The sequence below is a fragment of the Eleutherodactylus coqui genome, chromosome 1 (genome assembly GCF_035609145.1).
Source record: "Eleutherodactylus coqui strain aEleCoq1 chromosome 1, aEleCoq1.hap1, whole genome shotgun sequence".
NCBI classification, from domain to species: domain Eukaryota; kingdom Metazoa; phylum Chordata; class Amphibia; order Anura; family Eleutherodactylidae; genus Eleutherodactylus; species Eleutherodactylus coqui.
In genome coordinates, this window is record NC_089837.1 from 450,489,793 (window position 1) to 450,515,392 (window position 25,600).

The 25,600-nt window shown below is 43.7% G+C and overlaps 1 protein-coding gene across 1 annotated transcript in view; it reads right to left on the reverse strand.

Moving 5' to 3' along the window:
* Positions 1–14,415: 14,415 nt before the first annotated feature.
* CDK8 (cyclin dependent kinase 8) overlaps positions 14,416–25,600 on the reverse strand; it is a 65,856-nt gene continuing 54,671 nt past the window's right edge. Inside the window, exons 7-13 of the mRNA XM_066583420.1 lie at positions 24,081–24,224; positions 22,219–22,288; positions 20,627–20,699; positions 19,428–19,525; positions 18,810–18,888; positions 17,914–18,072; positions 14,416–15,768 (exon numbers count right to left, since the gene is read on the reverse strand). Coding sequence (XP_066439517.1) covers positions 15,643–15,768; positions 17,914–18,072; positions 18,810–18,888; positions 19,428–19,525; positions 20,627–20,699; positions 22,219–22,288; positions 24,081–24,224 — 749 coding nt within the window. The 3' untranslated portion in view covers positions 14,416–15,642. The remainder of the gene's footprint in view (positions 15,769–17,913; positions 18,073–18,809; positions 18,889–19,427; positions 19,526–20,626; positions 20,700–22,218; positions 22,289–24,080; positions 24,225–25,600) is intronic.

The following is a 25,600-nucleotide window of genomic DNA, read 5'->3' on the forward strand; positions in this document are numbered from 1 at the left end:
GTTCTTCACTTTTTTGAGCAGCGGGATATAGTTAGCCTCGTATAGCTGAGAGGGGTTGGCAGTAAGTATAATACCTAGATATTTAATGTTGGATGTGGGCCACTTAAAGGCGTATCGCTCTTTCAGTTTGTTGATTGTATGAGGCGAAGCGGAGATATATAATGCTTCTGACTTTTAGTAATTGATTTTAAAGTTGGACAGCCTGCTGAAAAGGTCGAACATCTCCATAAGCACCGGTAGTGCCCTGTTTAGATTAGTGACCAGCACCAGTAGATCATCTGCGAAGGCCGCTGTGGTGTGTGTAGTGTCCCCTATCTTGAGGCCTTCAATGTCTGAGTTTTGCCTAATTTCTTGGAGTAAGGTCTCCATTACCAAGATAAAGAGCGTAGGGGACAGTGGGCAGCCTTGCCTGGTGCCGTTTTCGATAGCGAAGGGCTTGGAGAGTGTGCCATTCACCTGAACTCTAGGCGTTGGTTCCGAGTATAGGGAGAAGATAGCTCTAATGAACAGGGGCGGGAAGCCAAATTTAGTCAGGGTATTCTCCATGTAGTTCCAGTTGACCCTATCAAAGGCCTTTTCGGCGTCTGTAGAGATCAGAACTAGCGGGAGTTTATTACGTTTAGCGTGATGTATAGCGTGAATTATTTGGGTCGTGTTGTATTTTCCCTCTCTGCCCGGCACAAATCCCACCTTGTCTGGGCTTATCAGCTTAGTAAGAAAGGGTGCTACTCTTTGGGCGAGTAGTTTCACCCATAGTTTAATGTCCGCGCTGAGTAGGGAAATGGGTCGGTAATTACTGCACTAATCCTTGCGGATTAGTGAGATATGGGGTTCTAAGGATTGTTTAGGTAGCGCCAAGCCGGATGGGAGGGAAGTGCAAAGTTTGGTTAGTTGTGGGACAAGTATACTGGTGAATTTTTTATAGTAGAGGATAGGGAGCCTATCAGGGCCTGGGCTCTTTCCGCTAGGAATAGAGGCTAAAACCTCAGCTACTTCGTCTTCCATGACCTGTCGTAAGAGCGAGGAGGCTTCTTCCTTGGATAATCCAGGGAGTTTTAGATTTTTTAAAAAGTTAAGTGTGTTGTCCTGTGGCTCCTCTGCATCTCTACCTAAATTATATAACGTGGTGTAGTATTTTTCAAATTCTGTGGTAACGTCTTCCATAGACGTCACCGTCTTTCCTGTGGGGGGCTTAATTTGGGAGATAAAGGATTTCTCTTTTTGTTTTTGGATGAGCCTCGTCATTGTTTTTGATCCTCTATCACCATGTATATAAATTTTGTATTTAGATAAGAGCAAGGTCTTTGCCGATTTTATATTTAGGACCTTTTTAAGTTTGTCTCTCAGATTTGTGAGCTCTTCTAATGTTTCATTATTAGGGTTGTTTTTGTGGAGCGTTTCTTTTTTCGAGATCTGGGCAAGGACGGAGTTAATTTCCTCATTTCTCAGTCGTTTGACTTTGGTGCCTAGTGATATCAGTTCCCCTCTGATGTAGGCTTTATGTTCTTCCCAAATAATTGGGGCAGGGACTTCATGGGAATCGTTGATTAGAAAAAATTCTTCCAATTTCTCAGATAGGTTTGAGAGGTTTTCCCTCCGCCAGTTACATTTCCTTCTCGGCAGGTTGTCCACTATCAGAGAAAGAGAGATTGGGGCATGGTCTGATATAGTAATGGAGCCGTTATCGGCCGTGGTGACTGAGTGTAGATATTTGCCTGAGATTAGTAAATAATCAATTCTGTGGTAAGTTGTGTGGATATGGGAGAAGTATGTATATTCTCTGAGACTAGGGTTTTTCAGTCTTAAAGCATCTCGCAGGTTCAAATCCGACAAGAGGCTCTTCAGTCTATGGACTTGTCTACAGGAGGCCGGGGCGGAACCCGAGGTGGTATTAATTGAATGCTCTAGTGCTAGGTTGAAGTCGCCGCCTACTACCTGCAAACCCTCTGCAAATTCTCCAAATTTAGTAAAGACCCGTGATAGCCACGGGATTTGGTTTTATTTTGGGCATACAGGTTGGCAAATGAAACCACACTGTGTGCCATCATACCTTTCAAGAATAGGTATCTACCACCTGAATCTAGCTCTGACTGTGTAGGGGTAAAGGGGCCTTTTTTGCTTATTGCGATAGAAACCCCTCTTGAGGCCGAGGAGTGCGTACTGTGGTGCCATTGGTTGTAATTGTAGGTTGGGAGGTTAGGGATATGATTGTGGCGGAAGTGGGTTTCTTGAAGAAACAACACTTCCGGAGTGTGTTTTTTCATAAGATTAAATGTCTGGGATCTTTTCTGGGGGTTGTTCCAGCCTCTGACATTAAATGAAATGACTTTAACCTCTGCCATGATCCAGTTCCAGGTAGTCCACTCTAAAATCTAGATCTGCCTTATCCTTGCCTAATAAATTGTATACAAACTTGCTGTTCAAACAGGGAATAACAATAAACTCCACATAAAGTGGAAAAAAGAGGAAACATGTTAAGAGGGAGGGCCATTGCCTAAGGGGCCCCGGGTCTGTTCCTCAATCTGTCCCTGGGCTGGGGAAAAAAAACCCTGGCTACTCCCATTCCTAGTGAATTGGGCGGGGGGGGGGGTGGACGCACACCTTTCAAGTAGTTGGGTGCAACCCCCAATGACCATGCGAACTTCAATTGTCAAATGCATAAATCAAACATTAGCGTTTTCTTTCAAAAAGTATTTATTGATTTTCCTTAGACGAAATATAAACCGTACAGACAGTCGAATTAACAATAGGTAAAACTCGCCAATCAGAGTAATAAAACATTAGCGTTTTCAAGATGTACATATAAGTGTACAGGAAATGTAAACAGAACAGGGTAGGCGCTCGGTGAGCGTGAATCACCGCACAGTGGTGAAAAATTCAACAATAGAAACTAGGTTATGTATTGATTAGAGATGAGCGAGCGTACTCGGAAAAGCACTACTCGCTCGAGTAATTTGCTTTATCCGAGTATCGCTGTGCTCGTCCCTGAAGATTCGGGTGCCGGCACGGAGCGGGGAGCTGCAGGGGAGAGCGGGGAGGAACGGAGGGGAGATCTTTCTCTCCCTCTCTCCCGCCTGCTCTCCCCTGCGACTCACCTGTCAGCCGCAGCGGCACCCGAATCTTCAGGGACGAGCACAGCGATACTCGGATAAAGCAAATTACTCGAGCGAGTAGTGCTTTTCAGAGTACGCTTGCTTATCTCTAGTATTGATAGCATAACTAAAGTATAAGGTGGATCTGGAATCTTGTAACGAGCGTACGGAATAGAGTGAGAGCCAGGATGTGCTCACGGAGAGGGATGAGGGGGATGATGGGGGAAGAGGGGCATAGCCCCAGTCTCCCCTAGTATTAAGTTGAGGTACTCTGGTCTTATGTCCCCGCCTCCGATGCCCATTACGTGGCCAGATCCTCCTCTCGGGTCAGCGAAGTGGTTGGGGGGTCTTCCTTCTCTCCATCCTCTCTGGGTCCCTTCGTAGCTTGAGCAGTTGGCGTTGTTGATCTGAATGAAGAGGGGGGGGGGGGTGGGCGCAAAGGGGATGGGGGTAGGGAGGGGTGTGGGTAGTAGAGAGAGAGAGAGAGGAAGGGTTCCCCAAGTTGCCTGAAAATGGGTTGAGAGGAAAAAAGTTAAAGAAGTACCCCTTTTCAGGTTTCAACTTGTGGTCTCTTTTTGTGTCTGGGGGGTCCTAGGAGCCTTGTTGATTGTCCAGTTTTCAGGCTTCTTCAGTTGAGGCATTGGGGTTTTGGGCTGGCAAGGTAGCCAAGATGGTATGTCAATCAGGGGTATCTCGAGCTTCTCCCACACCTTCTCGAGGTCGATCGGTGTTCATATAGTTATTTGTTGACCGTCTTTAAAGGTAGCAAGTCCAAACGGGTAGAGCCACCTCACCGGGAGCTTTTTGGCACGGAGTGCTTCTGTCAAGGGTTTCAGTGTATGTCTTTTGGCCAGCGTACTGGGAGCGATGTCTTGGAATAGAAGGATTTTATTCTCTTCAAAAAGAATCTCATTTGATTCTCTGGCTTTTTATAGGATTGCTGAGGTGTCAAGGTAACTCAGTAGGCCACATATGATGTCTCTCAGGGGTTCCCATGGTGAGGACTTAGGTCTCAGGGCTCTGTGTATTCGTTCTATCATGACTGTCCGCTTTGTCTTCCCCCAAGGAGGGATTGGAATATATGTGAGGCAGTAGAATTTAATGTCTCCGGTGCTCTGGATTCTGGCAGGCCTCTAAAACGTATATTTTTCCTCCGGCTTCTGTTTTCTTGGTCTTCAATTAGGAGCATTGCTTGATTTATCTGGTCTTATTGCTCCGCTAAGGTAGATTGAAGGGCTAGGTTGTGTTGTATCAGTTCTTGTTGGGTGTTCTCGAGGTCTTCTACTCCATGGCCGATTTGCTTAACTTCTGATTTTATATCAGCTAGCTCTTTCATAACTGGGAGAAGATGGCTTGAGTCAGGATTTTTTTAAGGAAAGAGCGAGAAATCGGGTCTCTATCTTGGTCCTCATTGTGTTCTGAGGCGACAGAGGCGCTTTCTGCGTCTGAGTCCTCTGTGTGCAAATCTGCTGCATTTTCATGAGAGGGTCTCTGCCTTTGTGCCGCCGGGGAGCTGTGTTTTTTTTTTTTTTTAATATTTGTCCATCTCCGCTTGGTTTTTGTTGGTCTTGGACGTTTCCTGATTTTCACCATTTTGTGTAGAAATAGATTAAGTACTTCGCTGGAAGCTGTTAACTCAGGATTATGCATTTGTGCGGGGTTTGTTTTGTCTGCTTGGCAGTATTCACATGGGTCTCGGGGGTCTGTTATCACATAGTAGGGAGTTAAGTGTCCATTTTAGGCCTTCTGCGTCCCAGCAGTTTAGTGGCAAGGTTTATTGAAATTTGCGGGTGTATCCGGTTCTTGAGATTTTGAAGATGCTCCTACTGAGTAGGTAGCGCTCCCTGGCCACTGCGTCTGAAGTAGTACTTGAGCGTGTGTGAGGTTATAGAGAAAACGCGAGCGTGATAGTAGGACGGAGGATATGCTCAACGTATAATGCGGAGTGGCGTCTGTAGGTGAGGCAGGGCAGTAGGCAGTGCTTGTGCTAGTTCTGCAGTGGCCCCTGCACATTGTGCTTCTAAGACGTTTACTGCTGGCAATCTGCCAGCAGGGCCTCAGAGTCCTCTTCAGGCTTATGAGCCTGTCAGCAGTCCCAGGTTTGGAGTGTGGGGGCTCTTTTAGATGGTGGTAGTGAGGGGTGTCCTGAGTCCTGTCTGTTTCTCCCCCCTTTCAGTCCTGCTGGCTGAGGTAAGGCTGATGGTGGCGATTGGAGGTGGTGGTGGTGGTGGTGGTGGGGTTGCAGTCCCCGCATTGTACTTTTCTGCTCCTCTAACATCCGGCACCGGGGAGGGGGAGGAGGGGGGTGGGGCGACACCGGCGCTGAGCCCTCTTGTGTCCTGCTGGCAGGGCAGGATGTGTGCCTACCTCTGGCTGCTTGTTTGCAGTCTCTAGCGTCAGCGCCAGCCGGCTGTATCCAAAAATTGAGGCCGGGGATGCAACTGCCTGAGTAGGCCCCACTCGCGATCTCCTCCAAAGCGGTGTCCCTCTGTTCCTCTTCTGGTGAGGAGTACTTCGGGAGGGTAGTCCGGGCTCTCAGGGGCGCAGGGAAGGCACAAAATCCCGGTTTTCACCGCTTCTTTAGGGAGCTCAGCAGGCTGCGTCCTCCTTCCTGCTCGGCTAGCTCCGCCCCCCAAAGGATTTAAAATTAAGTATTGTTCTGAAGGCTTAAACTGTGAGGCTTAGAAACCAAAAATAAAGAAAAATAACAACCATAAAAATGTTCCTTTACAGAAACGGGGATAATGGCTCCTAACTGTATTCAATCCCGAATCTCTTGCTCCAATCTCTCTTGCAGAAAAGGGGTCTGGTTCAGAGTAACTAAAAGTTCTTTAGGGGGAAGGGACCCCAGTAATCTGGCTCCATCTCCCCCAGAACTGTGAGAGCCTACTTCCTACGGGCCCTCTAATTTTATCTGGGCATGGGCTGTCTGGGGAAAAAAAAGGGACCGCTTACCCTTGCCTCCTTTAGGGTAGGACCATCTATCCACCTTGCCTTTACTTTTCTGTTCCCTTGGCTGATACACCTGTTTATGAAAGAGTTCTTTTAGGAAGGTAAACAGTTGGGAACCCTTTCTTCTTGTCCCCTGCTTTTTCCAGAATTTTATCAAGCTCTGGCCCAAACAGATACTCCCCTTGGACGACGGAACATAATTTATTCTTGGAGATAGGGTCTCCTGCCCAGGCCTTAATCCATAGCACCCACCTAGCAAAGTTCCCCAGCACTACATTTTTGGCAGAGAAGCGCACAAAATCTGCTGAGGCGTCAGCCAAGAATTCGGTGGCCATTTTGAGTAATGGCATAAATTTGAGTATCTCATCCCTGGAGGTTTTAAATGCTTTTTCAAGTTGCGAAAGCCACAAATACATAGAGCGTGCAACGGAAGTGACTGCTATATTTGTTTCTACCAGACTATATGTGGTTTCCCATGATTGTTTAAGGATAAAATCTGCTTTCTATCCATGGGATCTTTCAGTTGAGACACTTCCTCAAAGGGCAGGGTGGTCTTTTTAATTATCAACTTTGGGCACCTCATTCCGAAGTTTCGTATCTTCTGGTGCAAACAGGACTCGGTCTTTAAATTCACAGGAGATAGCCAGCCTTCTTTCAGCATTTTCCCACTCATCTTTCATGAGGCATTTTAGAGTCTCATTCAAGGGAAAAACTTTCGTCCTGAACCGAACGTGGTTGCTGGACGTCCACCACCTCCATAGTATTATGAACCACTGATACTATTTTTCTAAACAAAATCTTGTAGAATTGCTATTTCTTATAGTCATCTACAGTTAAGGGGGTTGTTAACTCGGAAAGTTCCCCCTCTAAATATTATAATTCAGATGGCGCAGATGTGGAGGATACATAACCCTGAGTAACGGCCCTTTTGCCAGCTTAGGGTGACTACCCACTAGCGTTTGCGAATTTGCTGCGTTTTTTTTTCCAGGTGTCTATAGGGCTTTCATCCGCAGTACAGAAATAAGAGTTTGGCCATGGTCAGAGCCGGAATCCGCTGCAAGAACCCGCATGCGGAATCCGGCTCTGCCGTGGGCAGGCGGCCTTAGACAAAAGTGTCTAAAGATGCACCATATTTACCCATCATGAGCCACTGTAAATAAATTTGGCACACTTCTAGAATGCCTGATTTAGGTTTACATTGTCTATCTGACCCGATTAGTAAATCTGCAGCAGTGTTTCCAAGAAACGTAAGCAGATTCATAGGAATCATTGCCTCTAAATCAGGAATGTCCTCCGATATCTCTCCTTACATGACATTTTCCAAATACGCTTGGTACCACCAGCATTTACTATAATAATAGCGTGTCTCAGCCATAAACACATCTTAATCCGGTTTTGGTCAGCGCAGCTGAGACTGCAGAATATGTAGCTTGTTCTAATCACAGAAGCAGCAGCTTATTGAGGAGTTTATTACAGAGGATATAAAATGCTATAATAGACACGACATCATTGGTTCTACAACTATTGGATCGGACACAGTGATTTTATCATTGAATTGAATATTCCATTATTTCCCACATACCGGGGTACTGCACATAAGATTATAAACCTTTTTATGGACAAGGAGACAGAATGCCGAGATCCCATTAGCATTTTTTCAATTGATTTCCGTTTTTTTAGTCTTCCATTGACTACAATGTAAAAAAGAACTGGAAACAAAAGTGTAACAAATCCACAGCATTTCACTGCAGCTATTAGGTTCTATTGAACCCAATAGCTCAATGTACATGCTGCGAAATTCCGCAGCATATAATTACCCGCAGCATGTCCTATTTACTGCAGGTATACGCACAGACGGTTTCCATTGTAATCAATGAAAGCTGCCCGTCACGCTATACTTCCACTGTAGCACAGCAGAAGCATAGCGTAAATACGCACCGCGCCCGACCGCTGCGTTATAGGACATGGCCGGCGGGTCATGTGACACTGCCGGCGCTGTACTGCGCATGCACGCCGGAGCATCATGCGGGAGTTCGGGCAGCGGATCCGGAGGTAAGTATGGGGTCTTTGGGGGGGCGCCGTGACGGACTCTGCTGCAGTATTCCACTTGCGGAGCCCATCACAGCCGTGTGCATAAGACCTAAGAACCAGTTGAATGGAGTGATCTGTAGATATGGTGTACTAGAAGTAATAGCATGTGATAGAGGTACACATTACACTGGTCAGATACCTTAGGGGCTCCTAGAGGGATTGGGGTTCACTCAGGCGTTCCATACTCCATACCACCCCCAGAGTAGTGGCAAGGTAGAGAGACTGAATAGCACTTTGAAGTTAAAAAATACAAAAAAAAAATAAAAAAATAGAAGGGACGGGAAAACCATGGCCAGAATGTATTTCTTTAGCCCTTTACTCAGCAAGAACCATACCCAATAGAAACACCAGGCTGTCCCCGTATGGAGTTATGTTTGGTAGGGCCCCTGTAACAGGATTATATACTTTCTCCAGGCCCAGCATGGGGACCCTACATGACACATGAGTGCGTCACATCAGGAGTTAACTGTCACTCAAACGTGTATTTTCCTCAATTCTAGAACCAGACTCAAAAAAAGGGTTGCATAATATGGAAAGGATGCCTGGATATATGCCAACCATTGAAAAAAAAATTAGTTCCAGAGCTCAGGAATGCTTGGAAGGCTGCTTCGACTGTCATGGACAATCCCCAATATTAAGGGACTCAATGATGCGTTAAAAGACTTGAATTGTTTAACCTTGTGGCTAGATGGAAAGCAAAAGCACTAATGTGAAATAGATACTGTCATTCTGGAGCATATTTCTCTGCCATCCATGGCACAGTACTACATGTGTTGGCATCTATACCACTGGTATCACTATGGCAAAATAAAGTGTGATTGTTCTCAGTAAGAGGAACCAAGTGATCTTGTAGATATGATACTTTTTAATGGCTAACAAAAATACACGATGATGTTGTGAGCTTTCAAACCTACACAGAGTTCTTTCTCTGGATAATGGAACAAATCTAAAGACGTATTTATATTAAAACACATACACATGATCACATGGGAGGGTACAGACATGGTGAACTTAATTTGCATTAGATAAATACCAGAGACAGGACAAGAAGGCACAGACATTGTGATTAATAGCACTTGGATAAACACCATGGAGGGATGACCATAACAGTAAATAATTAGTCCAGTGACCAGGTATGTGAATGTTTATGGTCTGTAAATTGCTGTTAGGGGGTCACTACCAGGTCAACCTGTTACCTTTGCTCTGGGTTTCTCATAATCTCCACTGTTGTAAAAAAAAAAAACCTCCAAGATTCATACCATTTCTGATACTATCAAGGCGGTTATAAACTTATATTCCCAAATTCTTCTGTGACGTTGGAACTTAAAATTGCCCTTAAGTATGATAACTCTCATGTGCTGTATGTTGTGTCTGTGACTAAAAAAAGTGCTCGGCCACGTGTAATTCTGTCTTTCTCTCTTTAATTATGTGGCGATGAGATCTCATCCTCGCTTTCAGTTTCTGTCCTGTTTCTCCAGCATAAAGGACCCCAACAGGACATTTACTGCTCAGGATCAGGTACACAACATCAGATGTGGAACATGTGAATATCACAGGGATTTTCTAGTCCCGCTGTGTGTTGGGGATTTGTATCCTGTCCGCAGTCAGTGCATGTGAGCAGGTCTTGCTGCTCTTTACATTGCAGGGATAAGTTCCTTTTTGTGTGCCAGATGCACTTCTGATTATAAGGTTCCTCAAATTTGGAGGTTGCCTGTAACACAGAAGGGGAGTGTCCGGGAATATGGTTTTCAGACAGTCATCCTTGTGTAGGGTATGATGGAGTTTCTTTACAGTTTTCCTTGGTACCTCTAGCTGCGGATTGTAGGTCACTACTAGAGGCACACGACCGGTTTCTTCCTTCTCTGTGTTTTGTAGCAGTTGATATCCGAGTTTCCTGGTGGCTCTGGTCATCAATTGAGGTGGGATGGTAGCCCTGGTTTAAAAATGTCCTGTTAAGATGGTATAAATGTTCCTCTGTCTGTTGGGTTGGAGCAGATCTGGTTGTATCTGATGGCCTGGCTGTAGACGATGGGCTTTTCGATGCGTTTAAAATGGGAACTGTCCCAAGTGAGGTATGTGGGGCAATCAATTGGTTTTCAGTATAGGGATGTCCATGTTGAGTTGTTTGAAATTTTAATGGTGGTGTCCAAAAAGTTGATGTCTGTATAGGAGTAGCTTAATGTCAGGTTTATGGTGGGGTGAAATGCATTGAACCTCTCATGGAATTTTACTAGTTCTTGTTTGGTGTTTATCCAGATGATTAAGATGTCATCAATGTAGTGGAAGTAGGCCAATGGTTTGCTGGAGCAGGCAGCCAGAAAGTCACTCTCCAGTTTTGCCATGAAAAGGTTGGCATATTACAGTGCTATTTTACTGCCCATGGCGGTTCCGGTGAGTTACAGGAACATCTCTTTGCTAAATGAGAAATAATTGTGTGTGAGGATGAATCTTGTGAGCTGTAACACCGATTCAGAGGCAACTCCATTGGGCTGAAGGTGCATCTGGCAGGCGGTCAGTCCATCTTCGTGTGGGATGTTAGAGTATAAGGATTCCACATCCATAGTGGTCAGGATGGCACCATAGGAGAGGGGACCAACGGTTGACAGTTTGTTCAGTAGATCCCTGGTGTCCTGCAAGTAGCTGGCTGTGTTTTTCACCAGTGGTTTGAGGACACCTTCTGAGATTTTTCAGTGAGGGATCCCACACCTGAGATAATTTGCCTCTCTGGGTTGCCAGTTTTGTGTAGTTTGGGAAGCACGTAGAATACACCAAGCATATTTTTGAGTCGGGTCTTGGTCCAGTCTGGTGTAGCATCTGATGTCCATCAGCTGTCCCTCTACTTCTTTCTTATAGTCTGATGTGTTCATGAGGACTATAGCACCACCTTTATCTGCAGGCCTAATGGTGTAGAATACCTCCAAGCTGGTAATAGTTGAGGAGCCACTGGTTGGTGATCACTGATCCAGAAGATGAAATATTGCCATCTCAGTACATATTATAAATGAGGATATCGCCTATTGGTATCTGACTCTGTACTAAAGCAAGATGCAGCCAGCACAACTATTCCCAACCCATTTAACTTGTGCACAAACATTCTCCCTTAGAAGCAATGCATCTAAAACCCTGTAACTATGTTCATGACGCGGCCCATTTTTTCCTCCCCACTTTAAAAAAAAAAAAATCATCCAAAATAGTGGAAAAGCGTCCGTCTGGTAGGGGTACCAGCGTATCACAAGAACAGGGATTTCATGTACCCTCAAATTAATGGAACTTTGGTCAAGAATGGACACTGAGAGATTGCAGATCGGCTATCTTAATTAGTCCCATAATGTGGGAGTGTACACGCTCCGTCACTGTTCCTTGTGTTCCAGGGGAGGAATCAATGAACCCCTAATTCTTGCGATTGATGGGAGCCTTTGTACCCCCACTGACCAGGATGTGGAGATAGAACTTTAATCTTGACTCAACCTTATATTAAAAAGGGAGCGTCCTGCCCATTGCATGCTATATATGAGTGTATTAAATCAGTATATATTTTCAGCCTTCGCTACAGCTTTATAGGTTGCTGTATTTACAAAAGGACTTTTTTGTTATGAGCACATGTAATTAGAATTCACAATTAAAAAAAAATGTAGGTCAAAGTTAATTAAAAACTTCAAGCTTAAGTTTAATTAGCTTCTTATCTTTTGATTTAAAGCTCAATGAGCTAAACATTTATAAGCTTGATTTATTCCTCAAACAAGGTTTACTTCAGAGCAGGTGCGCCATTATCAGATCCAGGAGTCACAGATTAGTAGTACACATGCCTAGGAGGGCAGGGAAGCAAGATTGGGATCACCCTGCATTAGAGCTCAGTTCAGGTTTGTGTTTCTCTGCTAATTTTTTTTAAAAGGAGAAAAACAAATGAAACGAAAAAAAAAAAAAACGAGATCCGTTGCTTTAAATATAGGGCTTCAAACAAAACTAAGCAAAACAGAAAGGCCTCTGATCGCTTCCATGCCGTCAGATTACTGAAAAAACAGAAACCTAACAGAATGGAAGCAAACAGAAGCCTTTCCGTTTTTTGAATTCCCATTGAAGTCAATGGGTGGGTGGGGATTTTTCCCCCATTTTATAGGACTTTCTCTCCTCTAAAAACAGACTTCTAGAGCCAGAAACCCTGAACTGACACTGATGCATGCGTGAAAGCTGCCTAAAACAGGACACGGTGGTTTCATACCAGGCTATGCTTAAAATAACTAGGCATCCATATCATAAAGGGCTACTCCCTAATCTCAGACTTTCATGGTATATCTACGGGATAAGCCATAAAAGTCTGACAGCTGGAGAGCACGCTGCTAGGACCCCCCTTATCACTAGTTCCAGCCCCCACTGCCCCTGACCCAGTACAATGCAGTTAACAGAACTGGTCAGGAGTAACAAACAGCCTAGCGGGCTTTGCTACGCGATTTCTGTAATTCCCATAAAACTCAATGGAAGTTACAGAAACTGTCGCACAGCGACTTACTCTGTATATGTAATTCAGCAACTTCAGAAACAGCATAGCTTACTGCTACGCCATTTCCGTAACACACATTGACTTCTATAGAAGTTACGGAAATAGCATAGCAAAGCAAACGTGACGTAGGGGAGGGTTTAACAGGTAAGTTTTGTCTGTTTGCTGATGACACAAAACCGTGCAATAGGGCCGATACTCCCGGTGAGGTCATCAACATGAAGAACAATTTAGCTTTACTGGATAAATGGTCAAAAACAATAGAAACTGCAGATCAGGGTTTCCAAATGTAAAGTAATGCACTTAGTCTGAGGGTTTTGTCTTCCTGAGTTTTGTACCGGCTGTTCTGTGTTACCTGGGAGTTCGTGGGAAAAGGATTCAGGGGTTCTGATTTCTGACAGCTTCACAATGAGTCCACAGTTGTCAGACAACAAAGAAAGTAAGTAAGTAGGAAGCTCGGCTCAATAGCAGGAGGTATAACCAGTAGGAGACCAGTAGAAGGAGGGAGATTGTGATCCCGCTGTATAGAGTTCAGATAAGACCACATCTGGAATACGGTGTGCCGCTCTAGGGGCTGAGACCTCCAGCAATCAGACATTTATCACGTGGATTGGGCGCGCACACACACAGGCTTTTGGTTTTTTTAGCCACTAAGCATGGGACAACCCTTTTCAACTACCCATAGCCAGATTTGGTGCTCAATGAGGAGATGTATAAGACATTTCACTCAAGTTCAATCCTTATTTTAACTCCTAATGTGTATAACTGCATTAATTTTTATTGGGGACTCCTGTCCCATTTATCGAAAAGGTCTATTATTCATTAGGAGGCAATGCATATGGTTTACAGTTCGAATTTTTTGGAGAAAGTAGGGCTCATTTACCAAAATTAACAGACTGTCTTTGTTGCACATAAGTAACCAGCTGACCTTTCATTTTACTTGTTTCCAGAATTGCTGAAAACTAGGCCATCCTCAGGAAGGGTTGGACATCACATGATTCACAGACAAAGCAAGGTTGTCAATGTGGCCACGTGCATAACCAAAACACACAGATTTTGGCCACAGCTAACCTGCATGAAATCCATGAAAAAAAAAAAATTTGCATCCCGGAGAAGTTGTTGTGTGGTGTGCATGGTCCTGTCGGCACCTCACTGGTATCCCTGAAGAGGACATCAACCCTGAATGTTACCCAACAATCACTGAAGTCATGAAGCAGCTGGACGATGAGCTGTAGAATGGTAGCTTCCATCGAGTTGTGGCAATTTCTCACAAGTCCAACCACAGTATGGGAAAAATGTGTTTTCTTCAGGGACAGGATCATCTTGAAGGGCCTGTTGTCACCAGCATGACTGACCTTACATGGCAGACCTTTTGCTGTAGGGACACTTATAGGGTACAGAGTTCAGTGTGCGGGGTTTATTGGTGAAGACTAGACATGTTATTGCTTCGATCGATGCAGGCATGTTCCATCACACAACATGAAGCGTTGGGTTCAGAAGTCCTTGGAGTTAGGTGATGGCCACTTTCAACATCTTCAGTGATGACTCTTGAGCTCACCAACGACCGCGGCAGTATTCCCTTTTGTGAGATCTTGGCCTGAACACAAATACTGTGAAATTACTAGTTTGTGCTTCAAATGAAACACCCTGTAGCTAAAAGTTCACTGATATCAGTCTGTGAGCCCAGCAGGTCAGATGCAAGAGCATTCCCCCGTTCTGCACAGCGCTGCCGAATAGAGTGGAGATCCAGAACAGAACTTTGTGACAAACAGACACAAATTATCCTTTTGTTTTATGAAAAATAAATTTATTACTTAACACCTTGCTTTAACAATGTTGAATTTCTTTAAATCAGAATACTTGTCATTCATGTAAAATAGTTTGATACAGTACATTGTATGTTACAGTTTCTGTTTTCCTTGTAAATTCTAAGGCTTACCTCCCCAATGTCCTTTGCTGTAACAAGATCCACCCTAAAAGTAAGGTGCCGACCGAATAAAACAAAAACAAATAGGAACTGATTTGAAATCCACTACACCAAGCCAGCTGAGAAAGATCCGAACAGACGCAGCGTCTGAGGAGGAGCAACTTTCATGCTCATTGTTTTTGTTTTTTTTTTTTTGTTTTTTTGCTTCGTAAAAACTCCATAGCATGCTCACAAGTCAGCAACATCAACAGGGGGAAAAGAAAATGGGACAATTGAGGTTTTTTTTTTAAACATTTGCTTTAATTAGAATTTTTTCTTTTTTTGCTTGTTTGCTGGAGCAAACGGATTCAAATCAGTTTCAGACATTTACTATCATATAGCAGCTTTAATACCAGTCAAGTTAAGAAGTTATTTAAAAAAAAAAAAAAAAAGTCAGGTTATATAATCTTTGGGAGGTTCATAGTGAAAACGAAAGAGTTTCTAATTAAAAAAAACAACTAATTGCTGGTCAGAAAAAAAAAAAAATAAAAAAATACTGATTACGGTGATAATCTGCATCATCACACAACGCATACAATGCAAAAGGAAAAGGAGGGGGGAGAGGGGGGGTGGGTGAAGGTACCAAAATGATCTGGATACGTTTCTTCCAGCCTTGTGCGATGAGGATGGTAAATATTTAAAAAAAAAAAAAAAGTGTAAAAAGAAAAAAACTAATTGGTCAGATAATATTCTTACGATAAGAAGTCACCACATACGATAACGAAAAACTGTTTGTTCCAAGCATACTTCACAGCTTCACCTGCTAGCATCACTGAAAGAAATGCATTGGTCAATTTAAACCATTTTCAAGTATACTATGGAAGTAGCAAATTCACAATATCGACTGTGCTAAAATTTGCGCGCTCTCTTGCGTCGAACCTCCACGTGGGATCTACATTCTGCGAAATGTTGTGTATTCTTGGCTTTTGGACATTTTCAAGGTGTGGTTGTACAGTACATTCCAAAGCCAGGCTCCAGGCAGCTACAAGCTCAGTCCTGTAGCCCAAGCAACAGTGCATCGACGTTTCCTGGTCTCTGGGTACAGCTCAGTACCGGTGAGTCTGATGGGAGTATTGTGGAGGCTGCTGGGAGGTAGTCGAATATCCCATGCTGCTCTGAGGTTGTGATGTGCTTGGTCCAGGGTTTGGATAGGCAGCATGTGGATTGGAACGCTGCAGAAGAAAATACGATGTTGAACATGGATATATACGTGGTTTTACAAGGTTGTAAATGGCCGTCTCATCACCGACAAGCCCTTCAATATGAACACCGACAGATACAAGATCACCTGTAAACGGCCTCCGGCAGCCACTGCAGAGGGAAGGAGCAGCAACAGGGGAAACGTAGCACTACATGATGGTCATCTACACAAGCTACGGAGAGGGAGAATCATTGCCTCTTCATGGCTCACAGATTGTGTAGAGTCGGGTCCTGCAGCGTTTCCTAACTCCAGTTCTCAGGGACCGCCAACAGGTCATGTTTTCAGGATTTCCTCAGTGTTGCACAGGTGATGTAATTATTGTCGGTGCCTCAGACATTGCCACAGGTGTTCTTACTATAGGAAATCCTGAAAACATGACCTGTTGGGGTCCCCAAGGACTGGAGTTGAGAAACACTGTTGTAATGAAACTAAGAAAAATAGTTGTACCTTCTGGTCTTTTATTGAGCACATTCAGTAAACACTGTGCAGGGAGAAAAAGTAAGTGAACCACTGTGTTAAGGCCCATTTATACACAAAGATAATCTTTCAAATGACTGAAAGATTTTGCGATCTATTTGCATAAAGGTTAATGGCCATTTACATGCAAATGAAGATGAAATGTTAAAGGGCCTCCAGGAGCCGCTTGCAGAGACCAGCGTGTGATTAATCACACGACCCAGCTGCATTGTTCTCCTGGAGGCTGACTGCAGATTGCAATGTTATCTGCCGGCTTTAACTCTGTGTCTGAACAATGGATTTAAATTCACCCTAAAATCATTGCTCAGACAAAAAGTGCATGAAGCCCGCATTTACATGTAACGATTATCGCTCATTTTCGGTCGGTTGAACGAATTTGAGTGATAATCGTTACATGGAAATGGGCCTCTACTGACGTCAAGAGCTAATTCGTAAAAGATGTGATTAGATTAATATTGCTTCTCCGTCCCCACATTACAAGACCCAGAACATTTTTATTTCTTCATCTACATTCTGTATATGAATTTATTTTTTGCGGGACAAGCTGAAGATTTTATTGCTACCACTTTTGGCTACAGATGACTATTGCGCTTTTTGGGAGGCAGAAGTAGCACAAAAAATAAATTCATTCTAGGATTGTGTAATTTTTAGTTTTCTTTTGTGCCACACCTTTATTCTGCGGGTCAATTTGATTAGTGATACCAAATTTATATATAGTTTAAGCTTTTAACTATTTTTACACAATAAAAAAGAAAAAAGGGTATCGCTGCGCTCGTAACAGCCTGAACAAGAAAAATATTTATCTTGCATGGTAAACGTTTACAAAAACGTATAAAAAAAGAGTCATAATTGCTACTTTTTTTTCTGTCCAACTGCCTTGCAACAAAAAACAAAAAATATAAATAAAGTGTCGAAAAAACAAAACCCCAAAATTGTATTAATAAAAACTACAACTCTTTCCGCAAAAAAACAAACAAAAACCCTCACATAACTGTGTTGGTGGAAAAATAAAAAAAGTTATGGGTCTTGGAAAGAGGCAATGCAAATTCTTGCATTGCAAACAATCTCCACCCATCCTTGACAAAAATCCCTTTGCTTTCCTTGCCCTCTGCTAGTTAATGAAGCAAATTCGGATTCCCTAGGAGGATGTGTCATGGCACCTCTGATGGGTCCTCACAGCAGCTTGGTTTGGACTCGCCACACTACACTATAATTAAATTAGCTTTGGAACACGGTGTCACCACTTGTATTACCCAAGTAATGCTACTTTTGCACGGGCAGAGAATCTAAAGATTCTCTTTTGCCCGAGCGAACGTGCTGGTTACGTCAATCGCCAGCTCATACGCACTAGGAGAGCGTGTGCAACTCTCGTGCACCAGTCGTTCAGGGTTTCACATCCCTATGTGAAACCCTGAAGATCAGTGTTGAAACTGCAAGATAAGTGAACGAGCTGCCACTGATTTTTATACCGTCTGAAACTGAACAAGAAGCGCACAATTTTTGCTTGTCGTTCGGTCATTTGCTGTGTTTAAACTGAATGATTATCGTTGAGTTTCACTCGTTTGAACGATTTTCTGAATGATAATAGTTCAGTCTAAACGCAGCACAAGACATAACAAGAGAGCTGAATGGTCCTTACCTGATAGTCTGAGGTCATGATGAGTCCACCTGAGGTAGTGGTAGGGGGAACAACCCTCACTTTCTTCAGCGGTGGCCCTTGTGCGTGGCTGTTATCTTGGTTTCCTGGGTGCCCGGTACCATTAGTATGATTATTGCCTTGTTGCTGCTGTTGATTTTTCTATATAGATTTAAAAAAAAAAAACAAAAAAACAGAAAGTTAATAATTCAATGGTACGATGTTATTGTAATAAGCAGATACAAAACCGATATGCAGAGTACATGTCGACCGCATTCAAGAAGCTGAGAGTTGAAAGAGGACTTCTGACATCTGATGTGAACCAGGAATGTCAGCACCATCATTCCAGTTCTCTTCCAGATGCTACTGAATTAGGCTATGATCACATCTTCATTAGGGAGTTAAGTTTTCCTGCTCCAAGCCAGTTTTATGAGGGTACCAAACAGACCACCAAAGATTATAGTAGGGTCCGTTGGGTCGGCCATCCCATATTTTACTGGACGAAAGAGTCCTGCATGCTGGATCTGTGATAGAGGCTCCAAATGCAGATGTGAACACAGCCCAACCATTCTATAGCCAAGAGCTTAGCAGTTTGTTTGCAGGCAACACTACTACTAGCAATCGTTCCAAACATTAGGCTGGTTTCACACCAGCCGGAGGTTCTGTTACAGATCCAGCTGCAAATACTGGAAGAAAAAGTGCTGCATGCAGCACTTTCTCTTCCATCCGAAAACCATCTCCCCCCCCCCCCCCCATATGGACCTATCAGCCAAAGACAACTAACATGGTAGCAAAATTCAATTAGTTGCAAATGAGATCAATCATCCATGTATTTATGATGGACATCAATATCTAGACAGACAGTGACTGCATTAATCCCTTATAGCTGTGAGACATACCTTGTCCCCCTTATCATCAGGTTCCTCTTCTGTGAGGAACTCCCTCTTCGGGTAAGGAATCTGGCAGCCAGCAAATACACTGCAGGAAGACAACGGGTCGTTACAATCATACATGACATCTCCTATTGCTTACTGGTGGGCTGTATATCTGGTGTAAGTAGGGAGATGTGCAGCTGACCAATGTTCGCTGTATGGGGACACATCTTACCCCCCCTACTGCAAATCTGCCATTGTAGACATAAGGAGCAAGCACCGACATGCTCACTGTCGATCAGCACTTGTTAGCAAGGGCAGATATGGGCCCACGTAACACCGCTGTACATCTACAGTATATAAATCTATATGTAGTATAACAATTGTGATCAATAAAGCCCAAGTCTAATTAATGAACGTTCCACAATAAAGGACGACTAATCTGCAGGGACATTAAAGTATCTGCATTAATCCCGTCTTCCCGTATCTTAGAGAATGAGAGCCCCGGAGACCAGATTAAAGATGGCTATGATGAACTGGTTCATGAACACTCCATTCAGATCTACACATGTACCGCTATTATCCAGCTTAGAATAATGCATTTAACTATATATAAATGAACAAAATCCGGATTCTGGCGCTTACTCTGATGTGGGAAGCGGGTCTTCTAGAAAATATGGATCCTGCATAGCTTGCTCGGAGGAAATTCTCTTTATTGGGTCCATTGTCAGCAATTTCTGAAGCTTTGCAGAAAGAAAAAAATTATATATATTTTAACCACCAGCAAGGTTTTTAGGAATCTGGGCTGAACTTTAAACTTGTCTGTATTCTGCATGATATACAGCATGTAACCCTTATTGCGGAAAACACAAAACGGTCCCAAAGCTGCATCTGATGCAAACTGCAGCAAAGCAACTGGAATTCGTACCCTTTTTTAAGCAGTTTGTAGTTTTGGGGATCGTTGCCTTAGCAGGAACGCTACACCTGAGCTCAGCCTTAAAGCGTACCCGTCTTTTCAGGTGACTTCAGATGAGCTGTTGTGTGTACATGAAGAGCAACACTATTTCTGCCCATTATGTGACTGGTATAAATCATTTTTCACCAGCTTTTCCAGGTTTTAGATTCAATTGTCAGTTTTCCCTGAGCTATTGGGTGGAGACTAGCTGCTATATCATCTCCCACTCCCATTAGCTGCTATAATATCTCCAACTCCTCTCTAAAAAGAGAACAAAAAGGATCAGGAACTGAACTTCAGCAGTTGATCCTTCTTAACCTCACCCCCTCCCTCCCCCATTTCAAAAATACCTTATTTTCTTAAAACCTTGTATCTGTTTTAAAGAGGTTTACTGCTCATTGCTAGGGGTAACCAACCACCGCCACTATGGAGTAGAGATGGCCAGCACTTACACACTTCTAACTCCGTGCTGGGTTGCCAGGATCTCTGCTGCGCATGTGCAATAGCTCCTGACCCGGCCACCAGCTAACCGCTACCTTCTGCAGTATCTTTGCATAGAAGGGCTTCTGAGCAGTGCAAACAACGAGCTTCTATGGAAGAATAAAGCAGAGCGCAGACGTAGCTGGCAGCTGGACAGTATTGCACATACGCTCCAGAGATCCTGGCCACTCAGCAGATCCTCACACTCGGAGTTGGCAGGCGCTTGCACACCATCACCCCTCCATAACGGATCTATAGCCAGATCCTCTAGCAACGAGCAGTGAACAACTGTAAGATATAGGTTTTCAAGAAAATGGGGCATTTTTGAAAAATTGGTGAGTGCTTCAGTTTCCTATTTGCATCAGATCGGAATGGAGTACCCAACATATAAAACCAACTTGACACTTACCAAGTGGAATGTTTTGCTGTCTGGTTTAACTTTATGCTTTTCCATATATTTAATAAGGCTGCAGTTGGTATAACTGAAATATAAAGCGGTATAATGTGAGCATTGCAATTAACTGGGATATACCTGCAGAAATGCCATTTGTACCTACAGACACATATCTAATCTCTATGGAGTACAGAACTTGTGCACATGGTTCTCATACAATGACAGAGCCATAACATGATGGGTAGGAGGAAGTAGAGAAGGCCCAATATTGTATGGAGCCATAATAGGGCAACTGTAGTGGAGTATGGGGTATTAGTGTACTTCCATAGGCCTCCCATTCCATACAAATAGGACAAAAAACAAGTCGTGCAATGTCCAACGAAAGGCGTCAAATTCATCATATGGCACACAGAGTACCGCAAGTGTGGCTCTATAGTACAGAGCCACAGCGCCCCTTCCCCCCCCCCCCTCCCCTCCTAGACACCTTAGTGCACATGGCTCTGTCCTACATAAGAGACTTTATAGCCCATATTCAGCAGCCCTTGTCACAGTCAAGTGGATACATATAAATATATACGTAAGGCTGCCTTTGAGCACAATGACAGGCAATTTAGAAGGGCCATTTGCATGAAGGCACTCTTAGTAACATAGCATAGTAATATAGTAGGTTAGGCTGAAGGGAGACAAAGTCCATCCAGTTTAGCCCATTTCCACCCCCATGTTGATCGAGGTGAAGGCAAAAAAAATAAAATAAAAAAAAATAAATAATGAGGTAGAAGCCAATTTAGCCCATTTGGGGGAAAAAAATTCCCTAATGGCGGTCAGAATAATTCCTAGATCAACGTTTGAAAGTTCCTACCTGTCTCCAAGACCAGTAGTTGGAAGAATTCCGGATCAACAACCCCACTGGTTATTTAATGTCTATATACTGTAATGTCATAACGCTCTAGAAAGCGGTCTAGTCCCCTCTTAAACTCCTCCATCGATTTTGCCATCACCACGTCCTCAGGCAGAAAGTTCCACAGTCTCACTGCTCTTACAGTAAAGAACCCTCTTCTGTGCTGGTGATGAAACCTACTTTCGGCTAACTGCAGAGGATGCCCTCTTGCTACTGTCGCAGTCCTGGGTATAAACAGATCATGGAAAGATCCTTGTATTGTCCCCTCATGTATTTGTAAAGGGGCGACCAAATAACTATGTACAGTCTTTTTTCCAGGGTAAATAATCCCAACTTTGATAGCCTCTCTGGGTATAGTCGTTCTCCCATTCTGTTTATTAATTTAGTTGGCCTTTGAACCCCCTCCAGCACTGTAACATCTTTCCTGAGCACCGCTGTCCAGAACTGTGCGCAGTATTCCATGTGGAGCCTGATAAGTGCCTTATATAGTGGAAGAATAATGTTCTTGTCCCTCGCCCCTATACCTCTTTTAATGCACCCCAAGACCTCATTTGCTTTTGCAGCAGCTGACTGGCATTGGTTACTCCAGTTGCTAGAGATAAAAGTGCATTCAAAGTCAGAGAATATGGATCTGCGTATCACAAACACGTGTGGAACCTGCCATATTCAGTCGAAGGGAATCGCAAAAATGTACCATCTATAGACTTACGTATTTCTGCGAAAATCCTTCATAAGTGTAGAGTGTTCAGGCATCTTCTTAATGTCTTCCCAGTCTTTATCTAAATAAATAAAAAAAATAGAAGTTTTCTACTTGTCCAAAAGGAATTCAGAGTTCTCTGAAGTGTGAAAACCGTTATATTCTTATGTCACACTTATAGAGCAGTAAAACATGAAAAATGTGAAGATCTCAGACACTTAAGGCTAAGGCTTTACTCACACGAGTGTATATCAGCCGTGTTTTCATGGCCGGCCGATATACGCGACCATCTGAGGCTTTGGTTTCCAATGCATCCGTTCACATCGGTGAATTTACAGCACATAAAACCGTTGCATCGTAAAAAAATTGGAACATATGTGACCAGAATGCGCATCAGCAATTATACAGTAGGAAAAAAGATAGTTCTGGTTCTATCTTTTGACTGATACGGTGGCAGCTCCCATAGACTCCTTTGGGAGCTGGAAGAAAAGGGAGGGGGAGGGAGTTTAGCAGCATCCAAAGCTGCAAAAGCCTTACAATGCCTCTATTTAGGCATTTAAAGTCATTCCAAGGATTTATGCCGAGCGAGGGATTTCCAGGGTGCAACGTATTTATTCACGAATATCGTCGCAGCAGACCGCGTGAAGGGATGAGAAAACGCTTATTTAAGCTCGGGAATTGATCACAGAAAATGTTCATTCAAGCGAATTTACGGCACGGACGTGCAAACATAAAAACATACGCTCGTGTGAAAGCCATAATCACGATAAAAAATAATTGCAAAGAGGTACAACGTCAAAAGGCTTTTTTTTTTTTAAATTCCCAACCCCTTATTTTTGAATATAAAATACAGCTGTAATGATTTGGTAAAACCACCATATTTCAAGGCACAGATAAGGCACCTCCCTTAAAAAAATAAATAAATACAAAAACAAACAAAAAAAAAAAAACGAGGTGCAATAAACCATTACCGCCTATATATGCATAGCATATTAGTCTGACTGAGCCCAAACCCTCTGGAGGATGCTGCATGCAGCAGTGAAATAAGTCAAGGGGGCTTGGTACATACATATTAGCAGTTATGTGCCTCCTTATGCGGGACTCTGAATGCAGTAATAGGTTCCCCTATTGATATTAATTACTCACTGGAGGCAGAGTGCGCCAGAGATATCTTCCAGCCCGCCACCTCCGTTCAGCATAAACAGGCAGTCATTCAGATAAAGGACTGCCTGTTCACACCAGCAAATAGTTGTTCCGTTTCTTATTTTTTGGCATAAAAACCTAATTATCGTTTGTTCAGCTGTTGACCAGGTTTACACTGAATGATTATCACGTTACAATGCTTCATGGACCGGTAATTGTTCTGTGTAAAAGGGCCCTAACTAATTGGTCCCCCAGGCAAATCACACACCTGATAGCTGCTTGGTAAGCGAGTGGACCCCAACATGCTCCATAGACCCTCCGAGGTCAAATGACATTTATGTTACGTAGTTGAAAAGCTAACCAACATATCATCAGAAATCTCTTAATGACAATTCCTGAAGATGGCACCAGGGAAAGTTACATAGGCCCACAGTGCAATCAGCTCACTTCTAGAGATTACTCTCCTCTTAGAGCCATGTTGATGGCAGTTCCATGGAGTTAAACCATAAGCCTTTTTATTTTAGTGATCTGAAGGGACCTTCTTGTGATCGGACCAAAGATGGCTTAAAATGGAATTACACTCATCAGGGTCATAGTGATTCGTGGTGACTACTTCATGTGGTGAAAATACAATCTGCCATTTATTAAAAAAAACAAAATTGCCAATAGAAGTCAGTAGAACCATTTTGTTTGCCCTCCGCAGTCACCTCACATCCTTGTAGATACCGTACCTGCAGGAAATCCCATGACATTAAATATTCTATCTAGCTGGTCATGATGGTAAGGATTACTAGTCTTTATGTCTTCTTGCCGACAGTGAAAAATTGGCTCAGACGTTAGAAGTTCTGCAAATATACATCCTATAGCCCATATATCTGGAGGACAAAAGAAAAGAAACCACGTAAGTCAGAATAGTATCACATCCGTAACGAGTTTAGGTCACCTTCACCCCATTTTGTAATGCTATGTTGGCAGTATGCTCTAATTATGGCAGGGGAGGGTCGTCTGACCTCTGGGGCCGCTGTTGTTCCCGTGAATGGGGTAGTATTGCAGTTTTTGCACTATGGATGGACAGAAGCTTCATTCTAAGGCCTCATGTCCACTAGAAAAATACAATCCGTGCAGAATCTGCCGCGGATTTCCGCAGCGGACTTTCGCGCGCATTTGCTTTAAATGGTATTTTTTTTGCATGCAGATATCCGCACACATTGTGATAGCAATGTTGCCGATCCGCGGCAGAATGGAGCATGCTGCGTTTTTTCTCCCGCGCGTGAAAAACGCAATTCTTTTAAAATGCCATCCGCGGGTGGAAAAATCAATTTAATGGACCGCGGATGGTCAATGATTTCCTATGGGCGGAATCCGCAATTCCATTTAGCTAGTGGACATGAGGCCTAAGGACTTATTCGGACAAGGGTGAGCAATTTTGTACCAATGAAAAAGAAATAAACATCCAGATTTTAAAGTGGCATTGCGTGTCAGTTTTTTTCCCCACGTGGAAAGAGCCCAAATTTTTTGTAGCACTGCAGAGCAGAGATTAGTGAATAGTGGAGCACTCAAATGTCAGGTATTATTGTATCTCAACACTGCCGAAAGCTATGGATTTGACAGGACTTTCATAGAGGAACACGCCCGTCACACCCTAGCTCCCGATTGGTAGACATTTTTCAGGTCCTGGAAGATCAAACCACCCTTGGTATTGATTGTACAATGCCCTGGAGGGTTAGGGATTCGTTTTCCAGTTAGGCTTATACATTCTTTGCTGTAAATGTTTCCATGTTACAGAGGAAACATGGAAGCATTTAGAGCTTATAGCCAAAGCCCAACCCTAACCCTCCAGGGCATTGTAAAATCAATACTGACCCTGTGCTCCCCATGATGTATCACAGAGAATGTTGTGCGGCAGGCCAGCCGGCTGCCCGGGAAGAGTTTTTCGGCCAGGTAACATACACCCCGGCGCCGATGTTGTACCCCGTGCTGTAGCGCTGAGAGCTACTCCTCTCCCCAGCTGCCTCTCAGCAGCGGCACCGGTGACACCTGCTGAAGGGAGAGAAGGCAGAGCAGCGGAGCAGCCGAATCCCCTCTAACTGCGGAGCAAAGCAGAGTGCCGGCGGCAGCATTCATTCACCGCTAGGCAGCAGCGGACCACATAGCCAATGGCCAGGGTGATGGAGGAGTGCAAAGCATCCGCCACAGCAGCGGGGGTGGTGGTGGTGGTGGGGTGTCAGTCCAGTGGAGGATGACAGCACAT